Source organism: Equus przewalskii, chromosome 6, assembly GCF_037783145.1.
Source record: "Equus przewalskii isolate Varuska chromosome 6, EquPr2, whole genome shotgun sequence".
In the NCBI taxonomy this organism is placed as follows: domain Eukaryota; kingdom Metazoa; phylum Chordata; class Mammalia; order Perissodactyla; family Equidae; genus Equus; species Equus przewalskii.
The window spans coordinates 57,162,461-57,186,969 of record NC_091836.1 but is presented as its reverse complement, the minus strand read 5'-3'; the positions used below and the strand labels follow the sequence as shown (position 1 = coordinate 57,186,969).

The 24,509-nt window shown below is 38.4% G+C and overlaps 1 protein-coding gene across 1 annotated transcript in view; it reads left to right on the top strand.

Moving 5' to 3' along the window:
• TYR (tyrosinase) overlaps window positions 1-24,509 on the top strand; it is a 91,916-nt gene that overhangs the window by 62,283 nt on the left and 5,124 nt on the right. Inside the window, exon 4 of the mRNA XM_008515326.2 lies at window positions 19,501-19,682. Within this exon, the coding sequence (XP_008513548.2) occupies window positions 19,501-19,682 (182 nt within the window). The remainder of the gene's footprint in view (window positions 1-19,500; window positions 19,683-24,509) is intronic.

The following is a 24,509-nucleotide window of genomic DNA, read 5'->3' as shown; positions in this document are numbered from 1 at the left end:
GTTTTTCTTTTTTTTTATTGTGGTAATATTGGTTTATAACATTATATAAATTTCAGGTGTACATCATATTTGTTTCTTTGTAGATTACATCGTGTGCACCACACAAAGACTAAGCTTGATCCATCACCATACACATGTGCCTAATCATCCCTTTTGTCTTGCTCCATCCCCCTTTCCCCTCTGATAAGCACCAGTCCAATTTCTGTCTCTATGTGTTTGTTTGTTGCTGTTATCTTCTATTTATGAATGAGATCATACGGTATTTCACTTTCTCCTTCTGACTTATTTTACTTAGCATACTACCCTCAATAACCACGTTGTCACAAATGGCCAGATTTCATCCTTTTTATGACGGAGTAGTATTTCATTGTGTATATATCCCACATCTTCTTTATCCATTCATCCCTTGTTGGGCACCTAGTTTGTTTCCAAGTTTTAGCCATTGTGAATAATGCTGCAATGAACATAGGGGTGCATTTATCTTTACACATTCATGTCTTCATGTTCTTTGGATAAATACCCAGCAATGGAATAGCTGGATCTTTTCCGTAGCAGCTGCACCAGTTTGCACTCCCACCAGCAATGTATGAGAGCTCTCTTCTCTCCACATCCCCCCAGTGCTTGTTGTTTCCTGTCTTGTTAATTATAGCCATTCTGACAGGAGTGAGGTAATATCTCATTGTAGTTTTGATTTGCATTTCCCTGATAATTAGTGATGTTGAACATCTTTTCACATGCCTGTTGGCCATCTCTATATCTTCTTTGAAGAAATGCCTATTCAGATGTTTTGCCCACTTTTTAATTGAGTTGTTAGTGTTTGTTGTTGAGATGTATGACTTCTTTATATATTTTGGATATTAACCCCTTATCAGATAAATGGTTTACAAATATCTTCTCCCAGTTGTTAGGGGGTTTTTTTTGTTTTGTTTTGTTGATGGTTTCCTTTGCTAGGTAGAAGCTTTTTAGTTTGATGTAGTCCCATTTGCTTATTTTGTCTATTGTTTCCCTTGCCCAGTCAGACATGGTACTTGATACCATGGTTCTCAATAAATAGAATAGACTTTCCTTTCTCCATTGTATGTTCTTGGCCCCCTTGTTGAAAATTAGCTGTCCCTAGATGTGTGGGTTTGCTTCTGGGCTCTCAATTCTGTTCCATTGATTTGTGTGTCTATTTTTGTGCCAGTACCATGCTGTTTTGATTACTATAGCTTTTTAGTATATTTTGAAATCAGGGAGTGTGATATCTCCAGCTTTCTTCTTTTTTCTCAGGCTTCCTTTGGCTATTCAAGGTCTTTTGTTGTTCCACATAAATTTTATGATTCTTTGTTCTATTTCTGTGAAAAAATATCATTGGAACTTTGATAGGGATTGCTTTAGGAAGTACAGACATTGCTTAGAATGTATTTCTTTGTCTCTTCATTTTGTCTCATTTTTTGTGCTTATATCTATATATTAGGTAGGTCAGCTACATCTTCTGATCTTGGAGAGGTGATCTTATGTAAGAGATGCCTTGTGAGGCCCAGCAGTGTGCTTCCCTCTTGTCAACAGTTACAAATGTTCCAAGAGTGTCCCCTGTGTGGGCTATATGTATCCTTCTCTTGAGGAAGGGTTGCTCTTGCTGCAGGTATCTATGGCGAGTAGGCTGTCCCCCTGGACACCTAGTTGTAATGCTCAGCTGTGAGTAGCTACTATGGATCCTTCTGACACTTTATCAGGTGTGGGAAGCCCCAGCATAGCTGGCTGCAAGGTCTAATAGCACATTCTGGTTGCAATTTTTCTGTTAAGTGAGAAGGCCTGTTAAGTGGTTGCTAGGCACAGGGGCTTACAAGTTCTATAGACCTCCTGTAAGGCTATTGTCAGCTCTCTCAGGACTGCAGCTGAGTGGGGCCAACCCCAGGCACAAGAGCACCCACTTGTTTCAAGCTCTGGAAGGTGGGGTTTGTCCTCTTTGTGGCTATTTGAGAAGCATAAGTCTGCTGCAGCTGACATGCCCTACCACCCACAGGGCCACACACCCTGTCAACACGGTCCTGCCCCAGGCACATGCCCCCACCCACTGAAGCAGACCTAGTCACCCCACTGTAGATGCTCCACACACTCCACCAATGTAGGCCTGCCCCTCGCTCATGCCCTGCCCCACAGAAGCAGACTCACTTGCCCTGCTCCAGAGGTTTCAGGCACCCCGTCTTTGCGGGTCCACAAGTTGCCTGAGGGCTTGCTGTTGGGTGGGTCCTGTCCCTAAGGTGGGCTGCCTTCCATGGCTGAGCTGGATTAAATTGGTGCTCTAATGGGTGGGGCAGACCCCTGGGCTAACAGGCCAGGGTAAGAACTCCAGTGGCATCTGCCAGCATCTGTGTCAGCATGCTTGTACTAGGTCACAAAAATGGCTACTGCCAATGTCTCAGTCCCTGAGGAGGAGTCACCTCTCACTGAGATGCACCCAGAGCCTATCAGGTGAGTCTCTTTTCACCAATGGACTGTGCACCTTTCTTTCTGGTGATTTTTGGTTGCTTTCCAAAATGGGTGAATTTGTACATGAGCCCTTTAACAGCAGGCTTTTTTTTTTTACCCTTATGTCCTGTAGCTTTTCTGGAGGTATTCTCCATTGTAGTTAACAGCCAGCAAAGCCAGATATTATGACACTTGTCTTGATTGTGCTGAGTCCAAAAGTTGCTTATTGTGGTTATGCTCCCAGGATCAGATCCTCCATTCCTCCGGGGAGAGCTTCTTACCTTAGGATTGCTTCTGGCTGGCCGTGAGGTATCACAGCTCAAAGATGGCTTTTTTCTCTCCAGAAAGGAATTTCTGCCTCTTCCACCTCAGTCAGCACTGTCCCTTGTTGTGGGGGCTCTATTTATCCAGTTTTCAGTTATCTCTCAGGGGTAATTGTTCCAAAAACAGTTGTAAGTTTGTTGTGTCCATGAGAGGAGGTAAGTTCAGAGTCCACCAACACTGCCATCTTGACACCATCCCCCCAGAATCCCCTGTAAAAGCAAATTAAACAGTGGCATTTCAATATGTAAAACATATACAAGTAGAACAGTTCTAATTGTAATTGAGCCCATTTGGATAGTAAACTTTCAAACACTGCAGTAACTGTAGACTACTCATTTATCAACTCCTGGGTTAGAGGACAGCATTCTTTCATAGCCTAATATGCATCCTATTAATTTGTGTGTAACGTGATTTCTGCATCTAAGAAACTTTCTCTCTCTTTTCTAAGGAAAATTGCTTGTCCTAAGTGCTGTTTTCTTTCTACTGCCTCAAGAAAACAGTTAAATACCTTTTTCTTCCCTGCTCCCTCAGGAGTCCCCAGTAAATGTTATATACGTGTTTAGTGCATGTTTTTCTCAAGCTTCATTGATCCTTACATCAATGTTTTGAGTCCAGATCCATTAGGCAATGAGGTCTCTGAGAAATTCTTATATTTTTTAACGATTTTATCTAGTAATATTTTCTTAAGAGCTAGAGATTCTCAAATTTTTTGGGCACAAAGAGAAAATGATAAACTCTCATTGACTCTGGCAAGCTCAACTTCCAAAAGGAAACAAGGAAATCATAAGAACACAGGGACATGAGGGATAAATGGAATTATTAATCCTCACTGTCTAGGGGTGCATAAGCAGTTGGCAGAAAGGTTCAAACAGGAAGTTCGTTCCTCTGACCTTTGAAAAGGAGAGAGAGATTGTCAGCCAAGCCAAGGAACCGTTTGCGAATATGGTTGTCATGTCCATTCCATCCCTCAGAATTCCTCTCTGCTACTTGGCTGTGGAGTGGAATGTGTCTCTATAGCTCCTGTTTCCCTTGATGTTTCCCAATAGGGTCCTTCTCATTTCATGAATTTTACTCTTAATCGCTTGGGGAAAATAGGTAATAAGTGATAACAACATGGGACATTTACAGAGATTCCAAAGTTCTCACTGTCAGAGAGCCTCTGGTTTATATTCCTGACTCTTCCCGAGATGGTTTCTGTTTGCTCCTTTAGTCTTCTGCCCTCTGTTATTCATTATTTGTTTTCAGAATAGGTTTCACTAATATCTCACCTTTCTATAGATCATTCCTTATCGCAGAAGATAGAGATTCTTTCCTTTGTATTATCTCCCTTCCCATAGTGAGGACCAAATACAAACAGAATAATAGATTTCTCCTTTGCCTGAAGTGGCAATTTATATTTTTGATTTCAGATTGGGTGACATTCAGATCACTGACCTTTGTAAGAAATACATTTATCAATTTTTCCCAACTGGTGTGGAAGATTGGAAGAGCAGAAAAGAAAAGAGACTTGGAAATAGTGGCAGATGAAGATTTTGACTACAGAAAAAATAAAAGATGGGTAGGTGGGTATATAACTACTTTTTTAGAGAAAAACACACAGAAAACATCTCTTTTTCAGTCCTTGTTCTATCTTTTCGTGGGCTCCTTCCTTCCAGTAGTCAGAATCATTTGTTGTGATTAAGGTGTCAAGTTGTCAGCTCCAGTTGAATTTGCTTTCTGAAGGATGTTCTACCTTATCTTCTTTGTTCGTTAGGCTAGACTTGAACACATTAGATTTTTTCTTGTTTAAATTTCCAATGGTATTAGTATTATTGCTTCATAAGTTGTTTATGTATTTGTGTTCCATGTATTTCTATGATTGCACATCACAAATTTTCTTAGGCATGCATAGAATATTTGCTGTTGATTAGAAAGAAGCATTTGAGCTCATACTGAATTTTCCTCCTGCCAGATGGCATTCCTGGTGTTCAAACATTTGTGACCTTCTTTGCTTTCTTGTTTTATTCGCAGACATTGCCTTTGATTTGTCTTACATTTTTAATATAGGCCCTAGGTATTTAACTACCCCGTATGTGTTGGTCCCTTGCCTCTAGTTTCTCCAACAAAAACTCCATCTTGTGCAACACTTCCATATAAATCTTTCTATGCACAACCTTTTTCTATGTCATTCAACTTCTCAAATGGCAACAGTGATTCTCACTACATATGAAATAAATTCAAATGCTTTAGGCTGACATCCATAGAGTTTTGCTATTTTGTTCCTGTCTGCCCGCTTTTCTCACTACTCCCTTTTTCTAAATCTATATACGCCAAACTAACCTATACATTTTTCTCATTCCATCTCTTAAAAGAGACAAAAACTAGGAGACATGCAGGCCAGGTATGAGTATGGATGAGTTGGCAAATGTCCTATTAGTGATCCAAGATGAAGAATGAGATTCTTGGTGATTTTTATTAACAAGGACTCTTAGACCCTACAAGGGAAATAAAAGATATTCTAATTCCAGTTGAGAATTGTTGAAAATTGATGAATGGAATGACATCTTCTGTGCAGCTGCGAATGCAGGGATCTTTAGGTTGTGATGTAGGTTACTAGGTGAAGGAATAATTCCATAACTTGTCTGAATTCCCATCAGACCCACATCAATTCCTTGTGAGGCTGAAAGTGTTAGAGGTATGTCTGAAGGACCCTATGCCAAAATGGTAGTAATACCCTTTTGTCTGGAGGAAAGAATTATTCCATATAAAGGAGTTCTCAATCTGTACAGGTAATAGATGTACGATGAACTCTCCACTGTAACCGTCATAAGCAGGTGAAATCTATCACAGTTGGGGGAAAGCAGTAAGGCTGCTAATGTCACAGTGAAAATTGATGCTTAGGGTCCAGGGACAGAGTATTAAAAGCATAATTTAGAGAGGATCTTGGAAACCGCAGTTTTGTCTGGTGGTCATGTCAGGAAAGTTGGGTCAGCGAAATGGTATTTACTCTAATTATGCCCACCTTAAACTTGTTTTACTGTGAATGATGACTTTTACTCTGTAGTACCCAAAGACACTTTTCCACATCAGATACAGGTCCTAGGACCTTGGCTAAAGTAAAGATATAAAAATAATGTAAATGGTATAAGTAGCTTTCCTCCCTAAAAGTTACTTAAGGGAAGGACTCTGCCTTTTGAAATATTTTATCTCTCACTTTACCATATACACTGCCTGTACTTGCCTGCATGCGTAGACACTCAAAAATTATTTGCTGAATATATGTTTTAAAAAAATGTGTGTGTATATATATATATATATATATATACATGTATATATATATAATATATTCTTCTCACTCCCAGGGAACAGATTCTAGAATCCCTCTGGGAGAATTACTTATTAAATATTTATTGAGTACTAGCTGTGTACAGGCACTATTCTATTTTATGGATTTAGCAGTGAAAATAAGTTTTCATTTTTAATACAAAGTACACAGGTTTTTCCACTCAAAAGCTCTTTTCCAACATTCTGTTTTCCTTTCCTGCCTAAATTAGAAAATGTGCAAGTCACACAGGCTCACTCAGTGTGTGTGTGTGTGTGTGTGTGTTTGCAAAACACGCATTTGGAAGCACTTGCCGTCCTGGAAAGCACCAAGGGCAGCAAACCTGGGGTTGATTCCTGCTGCTCCATTTATTAACTAAATGAACTGAGAAAAGTTAAACTCCCCTTTGTGTTTATTTGCTTGTCTTTTGTGTGTTTTAATGATACTGCTGTGTGGCAATACTTCACTGAGACTAAGAACATCTACTGTACTGATTTTGAATCCTAATCTGCCACTTGTCACTTACTAGGGGTGTGACTTTGGGTGTCTTTTCCTCTTTGTGCTTCAGTTTTCTCATCAGTAAAATAGGAATAATAATAGAACATTCCCCATAGGATTGATTTGAGGATTAAATAAGGTCCTGTATGAGAAGTACTTAGAACAGTACCTGGCATATCACACAATATAGCAAACTCTCACTACTGCTGCTATTACTAATACCTCTCTTGCAGTCTTGCAGTTGGAGAAATATTCTGATGATATATGTGAAAATCCCCAGCATAGTACTAGATACATAACCATCTAATAAATGGAAATTATTACTGAATTGACTAGCTGTTTTCATTATTTTGTGAGTCTCAGAAACATCACTCTGACGAATAGTAGGAAGTGACGAAGAGAAATCTCATAAGGAAGAGGGGCGGCATAGCCATCTTTAGAAAGCTAATAGTTGTCTGCATATGTGGAAGTTGCTTTATTCACTACTGGTCCACTGATATACTATGAACTCCAACAGATGGAAGTAATACATGTTGATTTATTATTATTTAATATAACATATTGTAATGGACATATCCACAATAATCATATTTCTAAAATTCAAATTCAATCATGGTCACTCCTTGTCTGAAGTATTTAGGTGGCAAATTAACTCTCAGGCTGAAGTCCAAACTACCATACTCCCTATCCCCACCCCCGCCCCTGCCTTGGTATGTAGAAGGTCTTTCACAATCTGACCCTTCTTACCTTTCTGGTCTCGCTTCCTATTGATCTTGCACTACTCTACATTCCATTCTGACACAACAAATCACTTTCATTTTTCAATTACATCAGTGCCCAGGCTCCCCATGGGTCTGTGTTTTGAATGCAATGACTTCCCCATCATCAGTTTAAATACCATCCCTGCTGTGAATCTCTCCTTCACTCCAACAGTTGGTTAGCTGCTCCTGCTGCAATCCCATAGGTTCCATGCACATGCCTCCAGGAGCATCCTTTACTTTGCTTTGAAATTTTAGGTATCTCTTTATCGTAACATGGAGTGAGATTCATGAGAATAGGGACCATTCTTATTTATCCTTGGAGCTTGATATGTAGTGGGTACAAACTGAATATTTAGTAAATATATAAATGGGCAACTCAGTGAAGGGGGCAAAGTGAGCTTTACTATCACCACTTTGCAGGTAAGAGCACGGAGATTTGAAAGTCAATCAGTAATATCTATTGAGAGCCAAATGAATAGCTTGCCCCTCACTTATACCCACCTTTGTGTGGGAGGCTGGCCCTTGGGTACCCCTTTTCCCAGATTCACTCTTATTAGCTATGGCCTGTGAGTGTAGCCTGGCTCATTTGATTTGAGAGCAATTTCTGCCTAACACAGTGGTTCTCATCTGGATGCACATTACAATCACATGGGGAGCACTATGGCTTGCCTTTAATCCCCTCTCAAAACAATTCATAGCCGGGTGCCTTGCCACTGAATGATACTAATAAGTGTTCATGGGAAAAGAAAAAACAAGACTCTCAAACTTTCTCTTTTAGACTTCTAGTTCTTCAGTTCTTTTCGGTTCATTATCACTGATATTTTGATTCTGATACTGAGTTCCCTCAAGTTTCATCGCTAGCTTAAGTGAATTTAATCTGGTTTTCACTCACTTACCCATTCCCCAAGGACTTGTTTGCCCTTTCCAAAACTAAGCTAAGAAGTTGTAGAGTATAGATTTGAAATGATAGTCAATTGAGGTTGGTCCCAGTTGAATTTCTTAGCTTTATAACAGGCTTTTCATTTGCAGCTACCCATCCCTGACAATCTATGCTCTTAAAGTGTTCATTTCTTTTAAAAGTGTTGTTTTTCAACACTTTTAATACTCCTTCAGTGAGTTCTATAGTTAGCCAGGAACATGAAGAAAAGGAGCTACTGAGACATTGTTATTTCAAAACCAGAGGGACGTCCTAAATCTTTCCAGTGGTCCACAAGTAGGTCGGGTATCTATTAACGAGTTACTTCCTTTGGGCCCCCAAGTTCAGCTGTTGGTTCATTTAATTATGTATTAATTAAACATGATTGTTTCAGTCCCTTGCTTAAAATCCTCCAATGGCTCCTCAGATTTCAGAATAATATTCAGGCTTTTTACCTTTGGTAATGTGTAGAAAGGCCCTACATGATCAGCCCTTCTCAACTACTTTCAAGACCCCAAAGCATACCTCTATTTCTTCATGCTTGTGCTTTCCTCTTCCTAGACTGCTCTTTCCCTTCTGTTTCTTTGCCCAAATTTCTGCTATTCACTTTTTAAAACTTAGGTTCAAGTGTCATCTACAATGAAATGTGTTACTTGACACTACCTGTGATAGTTAATTTTATGTTCACCTTGGCTAGGCCATGGTACCCAGACATTTGGTCAAACATTATTCTAGTGGTTTCTGTGAAGGTATTTTCTAGATGATATTAACATTTAAATTCAACTTTGAGCAAAGCAGATTACCCTCCATAATGTGGGTAATCTTCATTCAATCTATTGAAGGCCTTAATAGGAAAAAACTGACCTCCCCAAGCAAGAAGGAATTCTGCCAGCAGACTGCCTTCATACTTCAACAGCAACTCTTCTCTGAGTCTTCAGCCTGCCTGCCTATGCTGCAGATTTTGGACTTGCCAAGTTTCCACATAAAAGACAGAAATTTATTTTCTTGCAATTCTGGAGGCTAGAAATTCAAGATCAAGGTGTTGGTGGGGTTGGTGTCTTTTGAGGCCACTCTTCTTGGCTTCTACATGTTCCTCTTCTCCCTGTGTCTTCACAGGGTCTCCCCTCCGTACCTGCCTGTGTCCAAATTTCTTCTTCTTACAAGGGTGCCAGTCATCTCGGATTAGAGCCCACCCTAGGCATCTCGTTTTAACTTGATCACCTCTTTAAAGACTGTATCTCCAACTACAGTCGCTTTCTGAGGACTTCAACATATAAATTTTCAGGGGACACAATTCAACCCATAACATATGATAATTGCCCTTTTACTGATAAGGAAACTGAAGCACAAAGAGCTCAAGTGACTTGCCCAAGTCTGCAAGGCTATTAAGTATCACCATTAGAATGTGAATCTAAGTATGTACCTCCAGAATCTATGAAGCTAACCTACATTTTGTTCACTCTCCATTCATGTATTTTCTATAAAACATGAGAAGTAAAATTCTCTGACATATTTAATTGTTAGGACACCTCCATCCTGCTCGTGGTACACCAAAATTCCAAAGAAACAGAAATTGAAATCCTCTGGTCCAAGGGAATTAAAGCTGTCTCCTCACGTTAAGCTGTCTGCGAGAATAACAGCAACAACCAAGCACTGTTGGGTGCTTACTGTGCGTTGGCGCTGTCCTAGGTATACTGCACACCTGATCTCATGTATATCTCACAGCCCTTTGAAGTTTGTTATTATCCATATTTTACAGATAAGTAAACTGGGGCTTACAGAGATGATCCTCACCTCTTGAAAAATCAATACCAGGAATTTGAAACAAGGTTTCTTAAGAAGGGGTTTTGTGTTTCTGGCTTCTTTTCTCGCCCCCAAATCCCAGGGCTGAAATTAGGACTCCTTGTGTAAGTGTTGGCTTCCAACAGGTTGAAGTTGGATTTTGCTCTTTCATCTGTTCATCCTGGAGGGCTCTCCTGTGTTCACAGCAGGATGTACAGTATCTCTTCTCTCAGCTCCTCTCTGCCCCACTTGCCTGCTGGAAAGGTGAGCTATCTGGGTAAGACTCAGCATTCTCGGAGACACTTCACAGGGACTCACTGGCCTCCCTCAGGAGGGAATTCTAAGCTAGTCGTATGCATAGGTCAAGGCCTGGATCCCTAATCCATGTGCAATGCCATTTTCTTGGAGTCACTTCTCTGTTGCCACCTTGTAACCTACTAAGCCAGTGCCGGTCTGTGGGTCATCATGGCCTGTGGAGGGAAATAAAAAGGGTTTCAACTCCACAACGAAAAATCACACAACTTTAGACTATCGATGTTAGTATTTCACAGCTGTACATTTATACCTTCACTGAAATCTTGAGAGTTTTTGTAATCAGATGTCCCTTTCTCAGGTGAAGTAAAATGATAAATGATGCCTGGTTCCCACTTCTGTGCATAGCTCTAGAAGGCTTGCTAGCACTTGGAGCAAAGCACTAAAGCTTGGTCCCCCTTTCTGTTTTAATTCCTAATTGCTAACTAATTTCTTGCATTTTAGTGGAAAAGCAGTCAGCTTCAAATAGAACACCTGTGCTCTGGCTCCAGCCCTGCCAGCTGGATACAGTTGTAAAAGTTACAGATATCTGAAATAGAACCCCAGATTTTCTACTACTTTCTAGTTGAGTGACTACTAGCAAACCTTAAACTCTTTGACTCAATTTTCCCTCCTGTAAAAAGGGATAAATAAAATATTTACCTCTTTGATTTGCTCAGGCTTAAATAAGCAAGGTACATTAAAAGTTTGTGTTACAGAAATTACTTTCTTGTTAATTTATTCTCCTGGTTTAGATTATAAACGCAAGAGAAAAGCACTGATTATCGTATAAATATTGAGGAAAGGAAGATAAAAATGACACAGTTACTAAGTTAGTTGGTAGCACTGACATTACCCAGTATACTTATGCCTGCTCTGAAAACAATGTCTCTGCCTCAGTTTGGATTTGTTGCCCCCACAGTGAAAGAAAACAGGGTGGTTGTGAGCCTGAATTTCTGAACGAAGCAGAGTGTTTAATATTCTAGCATCTGTTTTCTGCACCTTTCCAGCCCTGTTGACAAAGCCTGCCTCCAGCTGCAAAGCTTAGTCAGAGAGTAACAGGAGCATTCAGGACCTGTTCAGGGAGAGCAAGGAAGGAGCGAGGAGAAACCCAGGCAAGAAGTGGAGTGTCAGAGGCGGAAGTCCAGATAGACCAGCCTGAAGAACTGGGTTGCCATCTTAACTCAGCCCCTTACTAACCTTGTTCACTGTTTCCTCTTTTTCTGCCTTCGTGATTATGATTCCACTTTTTCTCTTTTGTTGTGTTTGTTATGCCAATGCATGTCCATTCCTCTCTTCATTTCCGTTTTCATTCTGTATTGTATTGTATTCATTTCTGTTCCCTGAGTATAAACTGTGTGAATCCTTAGAGAAAAGGAACACTTAGAGTAATTACTATGTAATTAATGCCAGTGTGTATTGAACAAACAGCTCACATTTCAAGATGATGGTCAAGCAAAGCCCCTTCCACGTTGCCTTTAGAGACATACAATCTGCACATCAGTACTTGGTAGAAGCACACATATTCTCACAACTGCAAAACACACCCATCCTCCTAGGGGAGCACACACTCGGCAAGGGCATTTGCTATAATTAGCAACAGAGGAGCAGTCTAGTCTACTGGGCTCCAATTCTGGTTGTGCTACTAATTAGCTCTGAAGTTTGGATTAGAATATTTTTCCTCTATAAAATGAGGTGTTTGGAAGGAAAGAAAATGTAAACTAACTGTTGTTTTTCAAGAACTGAGCCAAGCGCTTTACGAATATTGTGTCATTTTATTCTTGAGTGTTATTCTACTTTTGACTTCCTTGTTTCATTTTTGTTCTCATAACTATGCTAAAGTAGATAGTACCATCCCCATTCTACACACGAGTGTACTGAGGCTTAGAGAGATTTCACTGATTAAGTTCAAATGAAGATGTTTGTTATCATTTAATAATTAAGGTTTGTTTCAACAGGTAAATATCTCAAAGCTAGGGATACATAGAAGAAACAAATAATTCAAAAGAATAGAAACAATAGGAAACCACTGGCCTTGTCGTAACATAGCTGCAATTCAATATATTTTGAGTGACTAGAATTTTGACTGGCTCCGGAAGCATCTCAAGCAATGGTTCTCAAAAACAAGGTGATTATCACTTCATCTGTCCCGGCCTTTCAGAAAGATAGCATCTGAGAAAAATAATTCCATATTCTCTTATCTTTTCATTGTCTCACTACTTCCATAGCTTCATTTATTATCTACAGGCTGATGACTTCTCAATTTTTATTTCCAGAGCAAATCCAGACTTAAGTATCCAGCTGCCCACCTGACATCCCCCTTGGAATGTCTCAAAAGCATCTTCAAGTATAGCACATCAAAAATCATGATATTAACATCCCTTCCTCATTCGACACTTCTCCAGTGATCTACATCTTTGGGAATAAAAATATCTGGTCCAGCAGCATAAGCCAGAAAATTTGGAGTCTTCTTGACACCTCACCTCAGTTGCACTGCTTGGATAGCCACACGTCATCTTGTTGCCTGGACATAGTTTTCTCACTGATTTCTTCATCCCTTGCTCCCTGCATACCAACTCTTACTATCCTTCAGTCTCTTCTCCACAGTGCACTCTACGTAGTCTTTTAAAAATGATAATCTGTTCATGCTATCATCCATCATCCCAGGTACAAACAATCACTTGTTATTGATCTTGGGAAAAAATATGAATATTTCTCAAATGGCCTCCACTGCCCTCATGATTTGTCCCCCATTTATCTGTCTAGCTTGGTCTTGAACTATTATCTCCTTGCTCTCCATAGACCTATCAGTCGTTTTTTAGTTCCTTGAACTTGCCATGTGCCTCCCATCAAAGGCCCTTTGCAAATTCTATTCTTCAGAAGCATTCTTCTACCATTTCTCTAAATACTCATGCTTTGACACTATTAAGGACTTTCCCAGAGGCTGCAGACTCAATGAGTCCTCCCCATTAAATCTTGTTACCATGTTGCTTTCTTCCATAGTATTTGCCAATCTGTAATTATAGATTTATTTCTGAATTTACTGGTTAGTATATGTTTCCACCACTAAACTCTAAGTACCACAAGAACAGGGAACTTCATCAATACCTGGAAGAGAGCCAGTTTATTATAGATGCTTGGGATATATATGTATTCATTTATTTATGAAATAGATGAAATGAATCAAAAGTTGTTCTGTTGTATTTGTACATGCAACAATTTTTGTTGCAGTGGTAGATGTACTAAAACAAATCAGTTCCCAAATATCCAACTACATTAAGGCTTCCTTGTTAGTTGTTCTTTTTTTTTTTTTTTAATAAACTTTGATTTAAGAATAGTTTTCTATTTATAAGAATGTTGCAAAGATAAAAAAAAGAGTTCCTATATACCCCACATCCTGTTTCCTCTATTCCTTTTTTTGGGGGGTGGGGGGGAGATTAGCCCTAAGCTAACATCCTCTGCCAATCCTCTTCTTTTTGCTGAGGAAGATTGGTCCTGAGCTAACATCCGTGCCCATCTTCCTCTATTTTTACATGTAGGAAACCTTCCACAGCATGGCTTGATAAGTGATGCATAGGTCCACACCCAGGATCTGAACTGACGAACCCCAGGCTGCTGAAGCTGAACATGCAAACTTAATCTCTACACCACTGGGCTGGCCCCCTGTTTCCTCTATTCTTAACATCGTTAGTATAGAATACTTGTCTCTATTAATGAAACAATATTGATACATTATTATTAGCCAAGTCTATATTTATTAAGATACTTGGTTGTTACCTAATATGTTTTTCTGTTTCAAGATCTTGTCCAGGGTACCAGATTGCATTCAGTCATCATGTCTCCTGAGGCTCCTCTTGGCTGTGACAGTTTTTCAAACTTTCCTTGTTTTTGATAATCCTGACAGTTTTGAGGAGTTCTCTGCTCACCTGTTTTATAGAATGCCCCTCTTTTGGTATTTGTCTGATGTTTTTCTCCTGTTTAGACTGGGGTTACATGTTTGGGGGAGGAAGACAATAGAGACAAAGCACCATTCTCTTTACATCATTTCAAAGGTACATGCTATCAACGTGACTTATCTTTGTTGATATTAACCTTGATCACTGGCAGAGGTAGTATTTGTCAGATTTATTAAACTGTTAAATGATTTCACCACCTGCCCCTAGTGTACTCTTTGGAAGGAAGCCACTGTGTGCAGCCCACACCTAAGGAATGGGAGTCATATACCGCTTACTGTATGTACTAGGAGTATCTACATAATTACTTGGAATTTTTCTGAATGATAGATTTATGTATTTCTCCTGTTCATTTATTTATAAAGTATGGACTCTATATTTACTTTATACATTGGATTATAATCAAATATTACTTATTTACTCTATGGCTCAAATTGTTCCAGCTTTGGCTATGGGGAGCTGTTTTAGTTGGCTCATCTGTCCCCTTGGCACACCTCTGCCATTGTGAGGTGGTGTTGTTATATTCCTTGAGTATTTCCTTCCTTCTTGACACTACAAGATGCTCCAGGTTCATCTTGTATATTTCCTACCCCAGCCTTTGAATCAGCCATTTCTCCCAGGAGGCTTGCTTCCTTTATTGGAGAATATTTCTTGTGCTCTATTTACTCTTTCTTCTCCTTTGTTATTCCAATTACATGTATGTTAACTCCTTTTGAAATTGTCTGAGTTCTTGATTTTTTTCCATTCTTTTTTTTTTCTCTTTGCACTTCAGTTTAGGGAGTTTCTATCTTCCAGCTCACTAATTCTTTCCTCAGCTGTGGTAAGTCTACTGATGAGCCCATAAAATACCATTCTTCATCTCTGTTACAGTGTTTTTGATTTCTAGCATTTCTTTTGATTCCTTCTTAGAGTTTTCATCTCTCTGCTTATATTACCCATCTGTTCTTGCATGTTGTTTACTTTTTCTATTAGATCCCTTAACATATTATTCATAGTTATTTAAATTTCCTATCTGATAATTCCAAAATCTATGTCATATCTGAGTTGACTCTGATGATTGCTTTGTCTCTTCAGACTGTGTTATTTTCTTGCCTTTTGGAACACCTTGTAATTTTTTATTGAAAGTCAGACATGTTTTACTGGGTGATAGGAACTGAGGTACAGAGTCCTTTAATGTACGGATTTATGTTAATCTGGCGAGGAACTGGGCTGTGTTCAATGATTTTTGTAACTATAGGTGCCAGAGGCTTCAAATTTCCCTAGTATCTTTGTTTTTATCTCCACTCTTGGCTTTGGACATCTGCGTATACTATTCCTCAGAGACTCTCTGTCTTGCAGCTCTTCTAGCTATAATCTGCTGTTATTATACTGGAGCTCTGTTGATAGCATGGTAAAGTACGGGGGGACTGTTCTAAAATATTCTGATTAAATTTCGTTCTTTTAATTGGCAATGTCTTGGGGCTGTGACCTATATGAGTGTTTCTCCACTGGTATAGTTTTCTTTTCTGTTTTCTTTTTTCCCCCCCTTGTCCCTATTCCATTTTTTCTTTGCAGCATTCCCAATCTATTTCCTTCAATCCCTAACCCATGTAGCCTATGTTTTAGTTCCCCTTAGGTGAGACAGGAGGCTGAAAGAGGTTGAACTGAGAGGAATTCCCGTTCTCTGACTGGGATAAGTCTCTGGTAGTCATTTCCCCTGGATGAAATGCTTTGTTGTGGAGAAGACTCTGGGCATATTTCACAACGGTCACTCTCCCTCCCCCTGGCAGAGCCAGAAGAGGATCTTTTTCTGATCTTCATTGTGAAAATCTGGTACAGTCTCTGGAGGTAAAACCCCTAAGTGTGTGGCAATCCCCCTAAGACTGTGGCTCCTAAGAGTTTTTCCCTATCACTAGTAGTCCATACTCAATCTCCCACCATTCATCAAAGTGTTTAAGTGTTCCCACCAGTTTATGGATCCAGCTGCTTCTCCTCCTGGTCAGCAAATCTCAATTGTGTTCCTCTGGACGCACTTATCTCAGCAGTTTTAGGGGTAGGCAGTTTGCCCTGTAAGCTCAATTCTCTCATGGGTCCCAGAAAAATAGGTGATTTTCCATTGGTCTAGCTTTTGTTGTAAGGATGGGAGTGACCAGGCTCTTTGCAGGTGAGACCTGAAACCAGAAATCCTGTGTTATTTTTATATATAAAACAGATTCTTTCTTGTTTCCATTGATGATCATCTTTACTTTTCCTCCTTCCTCTATTGTGCCTTTCACTGTTGCGCAGACTTCCAGAAAACTGTCTAGATACAATTTAAATAAATCCTTGGTAAGAAGATAATTTTTTTCACAAAACGTCAATGTGATTATCTAAGTTAAACATTAGTATTCCGATATGAGACATTCTAGATGTGGTTTGATGAAATTAACTGAAGATGAGAACCACTGATGAAGAATTTAATCAAGATTAATACCTTCATTTTAAAAGGTTGATAAGGTGGGTGAGCACATTAATGGTTTCATCCTTTAAATCTTTTGGTGCTAAGAATCGATGTCCTTGTTGAATGTAGGTAAAGAATTTTTATTTCTTGTCAGAAATAAGATTATTTATAAATTGAACTATAGTAGTAATTTTTCTCAATTGATGAAAGGCATAATTTTTGCCTTAAGCCCTTATCTAGTAGTTCATTGTATTTTGGGCTGTTTCTAAATCAGTCAGTTTAATAGGAGTGGAGGAGAGATTGATTATCAGAGAGCCTCCCTCTCATTAACAAATAGATTTACCAGTTGAAAACTGGTAAACATTGTTTAAATATTAAACATTGTTTAGTACAAACAAAATGTCTTATAAAGCATTGTCTATAATACAATTCTCTTTTTCAAAAAGTACACATGTAATGTTATATATGCATATTTAAAAAACTAGATATAGTAAAAATATAGAGCAATTATGCAATTTTTTTCTTTTCTCTTTTTTGCTTATTGACATTTTCTGAATTGCATATAATGAACAAGTGATGCTTTTGTGAAAAGAAGAAAACTGTAGAATAAAGATTAATTCATAAAATTATAGGACTTGAATAGAATTTGGGGTTTATTTGCTAAGCCATTTCCTAATTTCTTCAGTTAAAGAAACTGAGGTACACACAGAAAAACCAATCTTCTTAAATCTTCTCCTTTCCCTTTTCTGCCTATTAGAGTAATAACCATTTTTAAAGACCCAGCTCAAATACACATGGCTTCCGCATTTCTATTATAACATGTCTCACGTCTCTCACCAGTTGTACAATTCTTCCAGTATAACAATAAAAATGAGGAGGAAGAAGAGAAAGAAATGCTATGAGTATGATGATCACTTCTGCTTACCATTTGTCAAGCACTAAGCCATGTAACTTACTTGTGTTATTTTAGCTAATCCTCATAATACCTTCATGACATAAATATTATTCTCATTTTACAGAGGAAGGCAAGGAAAATCAAACAGGCTAAGAACTTTTACAAATTTCCCTGGTCACAGCTCAGATTTTTACACAGGTTCATGTTTCTCCAAAACTTGACATATAGTAGGTAGTCAGTAAATTTATTTAATAATTGAGCTATTTAGGGAGCATTTGGTATTCATGGACCGGATTTTCAGTGTTTATCAGCAGCCTGCTGATCCCTCAGTTTATTCACAATTAAAAACCAACTTTGACCACAATTATTATTTGAAGTCCAGATTCTCTAAGCAAATAGAATTGTTTTCCATGATGGAAAAAATTATCACCTTGGCTACCATCTCATTTCCTTGTTCTCTTCTTTATTGTACTTCAAAACAGTTTTTCAAAAAATGTTTTGTTTGTTTTTAGAATTACCACATTCCTTTTTAGACACCACCCCCCCACCCTACCACCATGCACTAACCTTTTATCTCCTAGCTTAAAATTTCTAGCTAAGTAGCAATAGCTCACTTATTTAGCATTTTCATAAAAATTATCACACTGGATAAGCCCTTCAGAAACAGACAGGACAGATACGGTTATTTTCATTTTAAGAATGAGGAGGCTAAGTCTCCAAGAGGTTCAGTGATTTGCTTGAAGTCATACAGCTATGAAACCACAGAGCTAGGCCATGAGGGGACTTCTCTGTCTCCATATCTAGTGTTCTTCCCTCTATGTTATAAGGCCTGGTACTACGAAGACACTCTTTTTGTCATACTTTCAATGACCCACTGTAAATTCTTAAGTAGCTTGAATTTCTATTCCGTTCTTACTGGATCTTTTTAATCCCTTAATTTTTAAGTTCTTATTCCAATCAGTTTTTAATTGCATGCAACAGAAGCTAACTGGCTGATTTAAATAGGAAAATAATTTGCTGAGGGGATATTGAATAACTCAGGAAATCACATAGAAGCAGGTTCAGAAACAGATGGGAACAAGGGAGAAGGGCAGCAGCCAAGTCATCTGCCAAAACCATGCTATAGAACACAGGATCTTCCTGGACTGTGGATCCCTTTGCTGGTACTTCTGGCCTTTCTGCCCCTAAAAACCCGATGTTATTACTGCAACTGCCCTTGTCCACTACTAGAATGGTTTTCTATTGTCCTTGCTTCTTTGTGTCACTCTCTTCAGTTTCGAAATCTTGGATGGGTATATCTGCTTGGCTGAGCATTAAGCATGTGGTCATACTCTCGCTTCAGGGGAAGCTGGGAAACCAAGTAGAAGGATTTTTAGCCTTTATCATAGGAGGTGAGCTGATTCTCCCCCTGAGATTCACTAAGCATACACCTCACCAAACATAACAAGCGGATTGAACTAATTAAAAGTTCCCTACCAAGACCATAAATGACCAAATTCCAGTACTGATTCCAATTTAGTTTTGCATCTTCTTTCTTTGGGCTAACTTCCTTTGAAACAAGATACATATTTAATTTACAACTATGACTTAGTTGTCACTCAACCAATAATTACCCTTGTTCTGCAGCATTCTGAAAGGTCTAAACGTGTCATGTAAGTTTCATTTATCTTCTAAGAAATTCCTTTTTTGAAGTTACACTGCAACGTTTCTTTCAAATGAATGAGCTTCATCAGGACCTGACAGTATGAACTAGTGCTTTACAAAATATTTTCAAAGAATGAAAAATATATTTGGGATCTTTCCACATCTTCGTATTTTAAGATATGTCTTGTTATTTTACTTTAGGAATTCCAAATATTTCTTTTATAAACAATATGTTTCTGAATCTGAATAATCCTTTCCTCTGCAGTATTTTTGAACGGTGGTTCCGAAGGTATCATCCCCCTCAAGAAGTTTATCCAGAAGCCAATGCACCCATTGGTCACAACCGGGACTTCTATATGGTTCCCTTTATACCTCTCTACAGAAATGGCGATTTCTTTATTTCATCCAGAGATCTGGGCTATGACTATAGCTACCTACAAGAACCAGGTAAAGTTCAATTTCTTTCCCATGAATTGCCGAATCCAGTGTGACCAATTCCTTTTGAGAGAGTAGAAAATCTTTTACAATGTGATTCCCAAACCCATTAAATTGGGAAAGTACATTACAAAACCTAACATCACCAATTTATTACTACATGGACTGAGTTGCAAGGATCTTTAAATTTATATCTACGCGGCTTAACATAGGGCATTTTGTACACGGCAACCACGGGACGAGCACTAAAGCTAAAATCAGAAAAAAAAAAAAGTAGATTTGAAACATGACCCTATCAGCTGGCTGTGGTGTGACCTTGGGAAATTTTACTGCAATTCCCTGAATCTCAGTTTCTTTACCTGAAATATTGGGATCAGAACACCTCAAAGACATACCATGATGATGAAATGAATGTGATGTGTTGAAGAGCCAAGTGTGGTGTGGCATGGGATAAACATCCAGCTGTTTTGGAATCACCTTTGGGAACTTCCTGCCAGGGTTACCAAGAAAGTGTGTGGACATTGTGATTTTAAGCCCAATTAATAATAATAATGATGATAATAGCTATTATAATGATAATTGTTATGACTATAATTAAAGTAGTAATAAACAAACTCTAGGATTGTCATTATGTCTGGGCTTTAAATAATCTTCCTCAGTAGAACTATGTCAGTATCTCCTTGATAAATGAGGAACAGATCTCCCCCACCTGAGACCCTCCTATGCACAGATTCCATACGTGCATTATTGATCAACCGTATATTAGATCAGTATTGTTATTCCTAGGAAGAATGAGGACACTGATACTAAGAGAATTTAAGTGACTTTCCCAATATCAAACAGCAATACATAGAGCAGCCAGATTTCAATACCGTGAGGTCCTCTCTTCATTTCACTACTCTATGCTTCCACTCTCACACAAGAGGATCAGCAACCAAAAACGGTAAAACAACATATGGCCTGTGGGTAAGAGGTATCCAACAAGCATTGATGTTTCATTATATTCACCTATGATTCATGAAAACGTAAACAGATATGGAAAATAAAATGAACAAATGAATGACATTTACCAACTCCCTACCTCGTGTGCTAGACTTTAGTGACACATAAATGACTGACATAGTTCCACCTCAAGAAGCTCTAAATTCAGTATGGAAGTTAGTATAAGCTAGTATAAGAAAGTATAAAACATCAGGCTGTATTAAGTGCAGTAAAAGAGTCATAAAATCCTACAGGAGCACAGAGGAAACAGCAATGACTTCTGAATAGTTAGAATAACAGAAAGACAAGATAAGGCCTTGAAGGATGAGCAGGGAAGTAGATAGAAAAAGGCAGGGAATATGCAAAACTTAAAAAAACACAATTGGAAAGAGTACAGTGTATTTATGGAACACTGAATTCTCCTATTTGAGTAGTATGAACAATGGAAAACTACACTGAGGAGATAAATTGAGTTGCTTTATAGTAGCTGACACATAGCAAGTATTTTTTATGTGCCAGGAACTCTTCTAGGTGTGCTGTGTGCATTGTTTCCTTTAATCTTCATAACTACCCTATGAAGTAGGAAGTATTATTTCTTTTTCCTTTTCATAGAGGAGAAAACAGAGGCTTAAAGAATATAAATAACTTTTCCCAGGCCATCTAGCTAGTGGCATAGCAGAACCACAATTTAGAACCAATAGGAGAAGCTGTATTTTATCAACCTTTTCTTTTTCCTTAATTTTTAATTTTTTTAATTGCGGTAACATTGGATTGTAACATTATATAGCTTTCAGATGTACATCGTAATATATTTCGAATTCTGTGTAGATTACATCACGTTCACCACCCAAAAACTAATTATAGTCCATCCTCTCACATGTGAGCCTAATCGCCCCTTTTGCCCTCCCCCCCTTCCCCCATGGTAACCACCAATCCAACCTCCATTGTTATGCGTTTGTTTGTCGTTGATTTTATCTTCTACTTATGAGTGAGATCATACGGTATTTGACTTTCTCCCTCTGATTTATTTCACTCAGCATAGTACCCTCAAGGTCCATCCATGTTGTCACAAATGACAGGATTTCATCATTTCTTATGGCTGAGTAGTAGTCCATTGTGTATAAATACCACATCTTCTTTATCCATTTGTCCCTTGATTGGCACCTAGGTTGTTCCAACTCTTGGCTATTGTGTATAACGCTGCAATGAACATAGGGGTGCATGTATCTTTATGTCTTTGTGTTTTCAAGTTCTTTGGATAAATACCCATCAGTGGGATAGCTGAATCATATGGTAGATCCATTCTTAATTTTCTGAGGATACTCCATACTGCTTTCCATAGTGGCTGCACCAGTTTGCATTCCCATCAGCAGTGTATGAGGGTTCCCTTCTCTCCACATCCTCTCCAACATTTGTTGTTTCCTGTCTTGTTAATTATAGCCATTCTGACCGGAGTGAGGTGATACCTCATCGTAGTTTTAGTCTGCATTTCCCTGATAGCTAATGATGTTGAACATCTTTTCATATGCCTGTTGGCCATCTGTATATCTTCATTGGAGAAATCTCTGTTCAGATCTTTTGCCCATTTTTTAATTGGGTTGTTGGTTTTTTTGTTGTTGAGATGTATGAGTTCTTTGTATATTTTGGATATTAACCCCTTATCTGATATGTGGTTTGCAAATATCTTCTCCCAGTTGTTAGGTTGCCTTTTCATTTTGTTGATGGTTTCCCTTGCTGTGCAGAAGCTTTTTAGTTTGCTGTCGTCCCATTTGTTCATTTTTTTCTTTTGTTTCTCTTGCCTGGTCAGACATGGTACTTAAAAATTTGCTGCTGTGGGGCTGGCCCCGTGGCCGAGTGGTTAAATTCACGTGCTCCGCTGCAGGCGGCCCAGTGTTTCGTTGGTTCGAATCCTGGGCACAGACATGGCACTGCTCATTGAACCACACTGAGGCAGTGTCCCGCATGCCGCAACTAGAAGGACCCACAACGAAGAATATACAACTATGTACTGGGGGGCTTTGGGGAGAAAAAGGAAAAAAATTAAAAATCTTTAAAAAAAAAAATTTGCTGCTGAGACTGACATCAAAGAGCATACTGCCTATGTTTTCTTCTAGAAGTTTCATGGTTTCAGGTCATACATTCAAGTCTTTAATCCATTTTGAGTTGATTTTTGTGCATGGTGTAAGGGAATGGTCTACTGTCATTCTTTTGCATGTGGCTGTCCAGTTTTCCCAACACCATTTATTGAAGAGACTCTCCTTTCTCCATTGTATACTCTTGGCTCCCTTGTCAAATGTTAGCTGTCCATAAATGTGTGGGTTTATTTCTGGGTTCTTGATTCTGTTCCATTGATCTGTGTGTCTGTTTTTTGTGCCAGTACCATTCTGTTTTGATTACTATGGCTTTGTTGTATATTTTGAAGCCAGAGAGTGTGATACCTCCAGCTTTGTTCTTCTCAGGACTCTTTTGGCTATTCGGGGTCTTTTGTTGTTCCATATAAATTTTAGGAGTTTTTGTTCTATTTCCGTGAAAAGTGTTGTTGGAAATTTGGTAGGGATTGCGTTGAATCTATAGATTGCTTTAGGAAGTATGGATATTTTAGCTATGTTAATTCTTCCAATCCATGAACTCGGAATATCTTTCCATTTCTTTGTGTCTTCTTCAATTTCTTTCAACGTTTTATAGTTTTTGGTATATGGATCTTTGACCTCTTTGGTTAAGTTTATTCTTAGGTATTTTATTCTTTTTGTTGTACCAACCTTTTCTTGTCCTTTGGGGAATTATTAGTTGAACAGATATGGGGTTTATTGGCCTGTTTTGCTTTATCTGAAGATCATAGCCAGTGGAAGGAATACTAAAGTGGCTGGCAGAGGCATTCAGTTCTTGAAAACCTTGAGATTACTGAGAACAAAGGATTTTGCAAATAATGGAGGTGTGGCAAGGGGAGGGGCTTCCTGTGAGTCAAAAAAAGGGGGAGTATCAACAGGTTTTTCCTTCCTCCTATAAACACCCTACATTAAAAAAGGAGCATATTGGTAACAATTTTTCAAAGATTCATCATTGGGATTTTATTTCTATTTCTCCATTTGTCAAACTATCAGATATGAAATAATTTTATAATATTCATAGTCGTGCTTAATCCCTGCTTTCTTAGAGTCGCATGGTAATTTTTCTGTGTATGAATCTTTCTCCTCTCCACCTTGGCTGTGAGTCCTGTAAGATCAGACTTGATATCTTGCAAGTTTCTCTATTCTAAGTACCAAATGGTATCTGGTGTGGGGTGAAATCAATGAATCAATATGAGAGCAGGTGATGGTTATCATGAAAGGTGGTATCTCTTAGCCAATATAAGTAAAGCTTGCTAGAAAGATCACTCCTTTTAATACCCAGGTCATTTTAGATATATATTTTAAACATTTTTTTCAAGTCTTCTATCAAACGAGCTATTTTCTAGGTGGTTTTATTGATTTATTTACTCTTTCTACATATAAATGTTTAATAACTACCTTGAACAAGATGTTGTCTTAGATACTATGAATACATTGATGAACATGTAGTCTCTCTTTTCACAGAGCTTACATGCTAATAGAAGAGAAAGGCTTTAAACAACTCCTAACCCAATGACTCATTTATTTAAAGATGTGGCTATCTCTAGGGGTCAATGAAGTGATATTTCAGAGGATATCAGTATGATAGGAAGAAATAATTGTTTGAAAAAAGGGTCATGATTGTGGATTTTGGCCATATTGTCAGATCAATGGAAGCCATTGATGAATTTTAAATGGATGATGCTCAAATTTGAGTTTTCAGAAGATTACTCTTGCTGCAGTACATAGAAAATTTTGTAGCAGTTGCAAA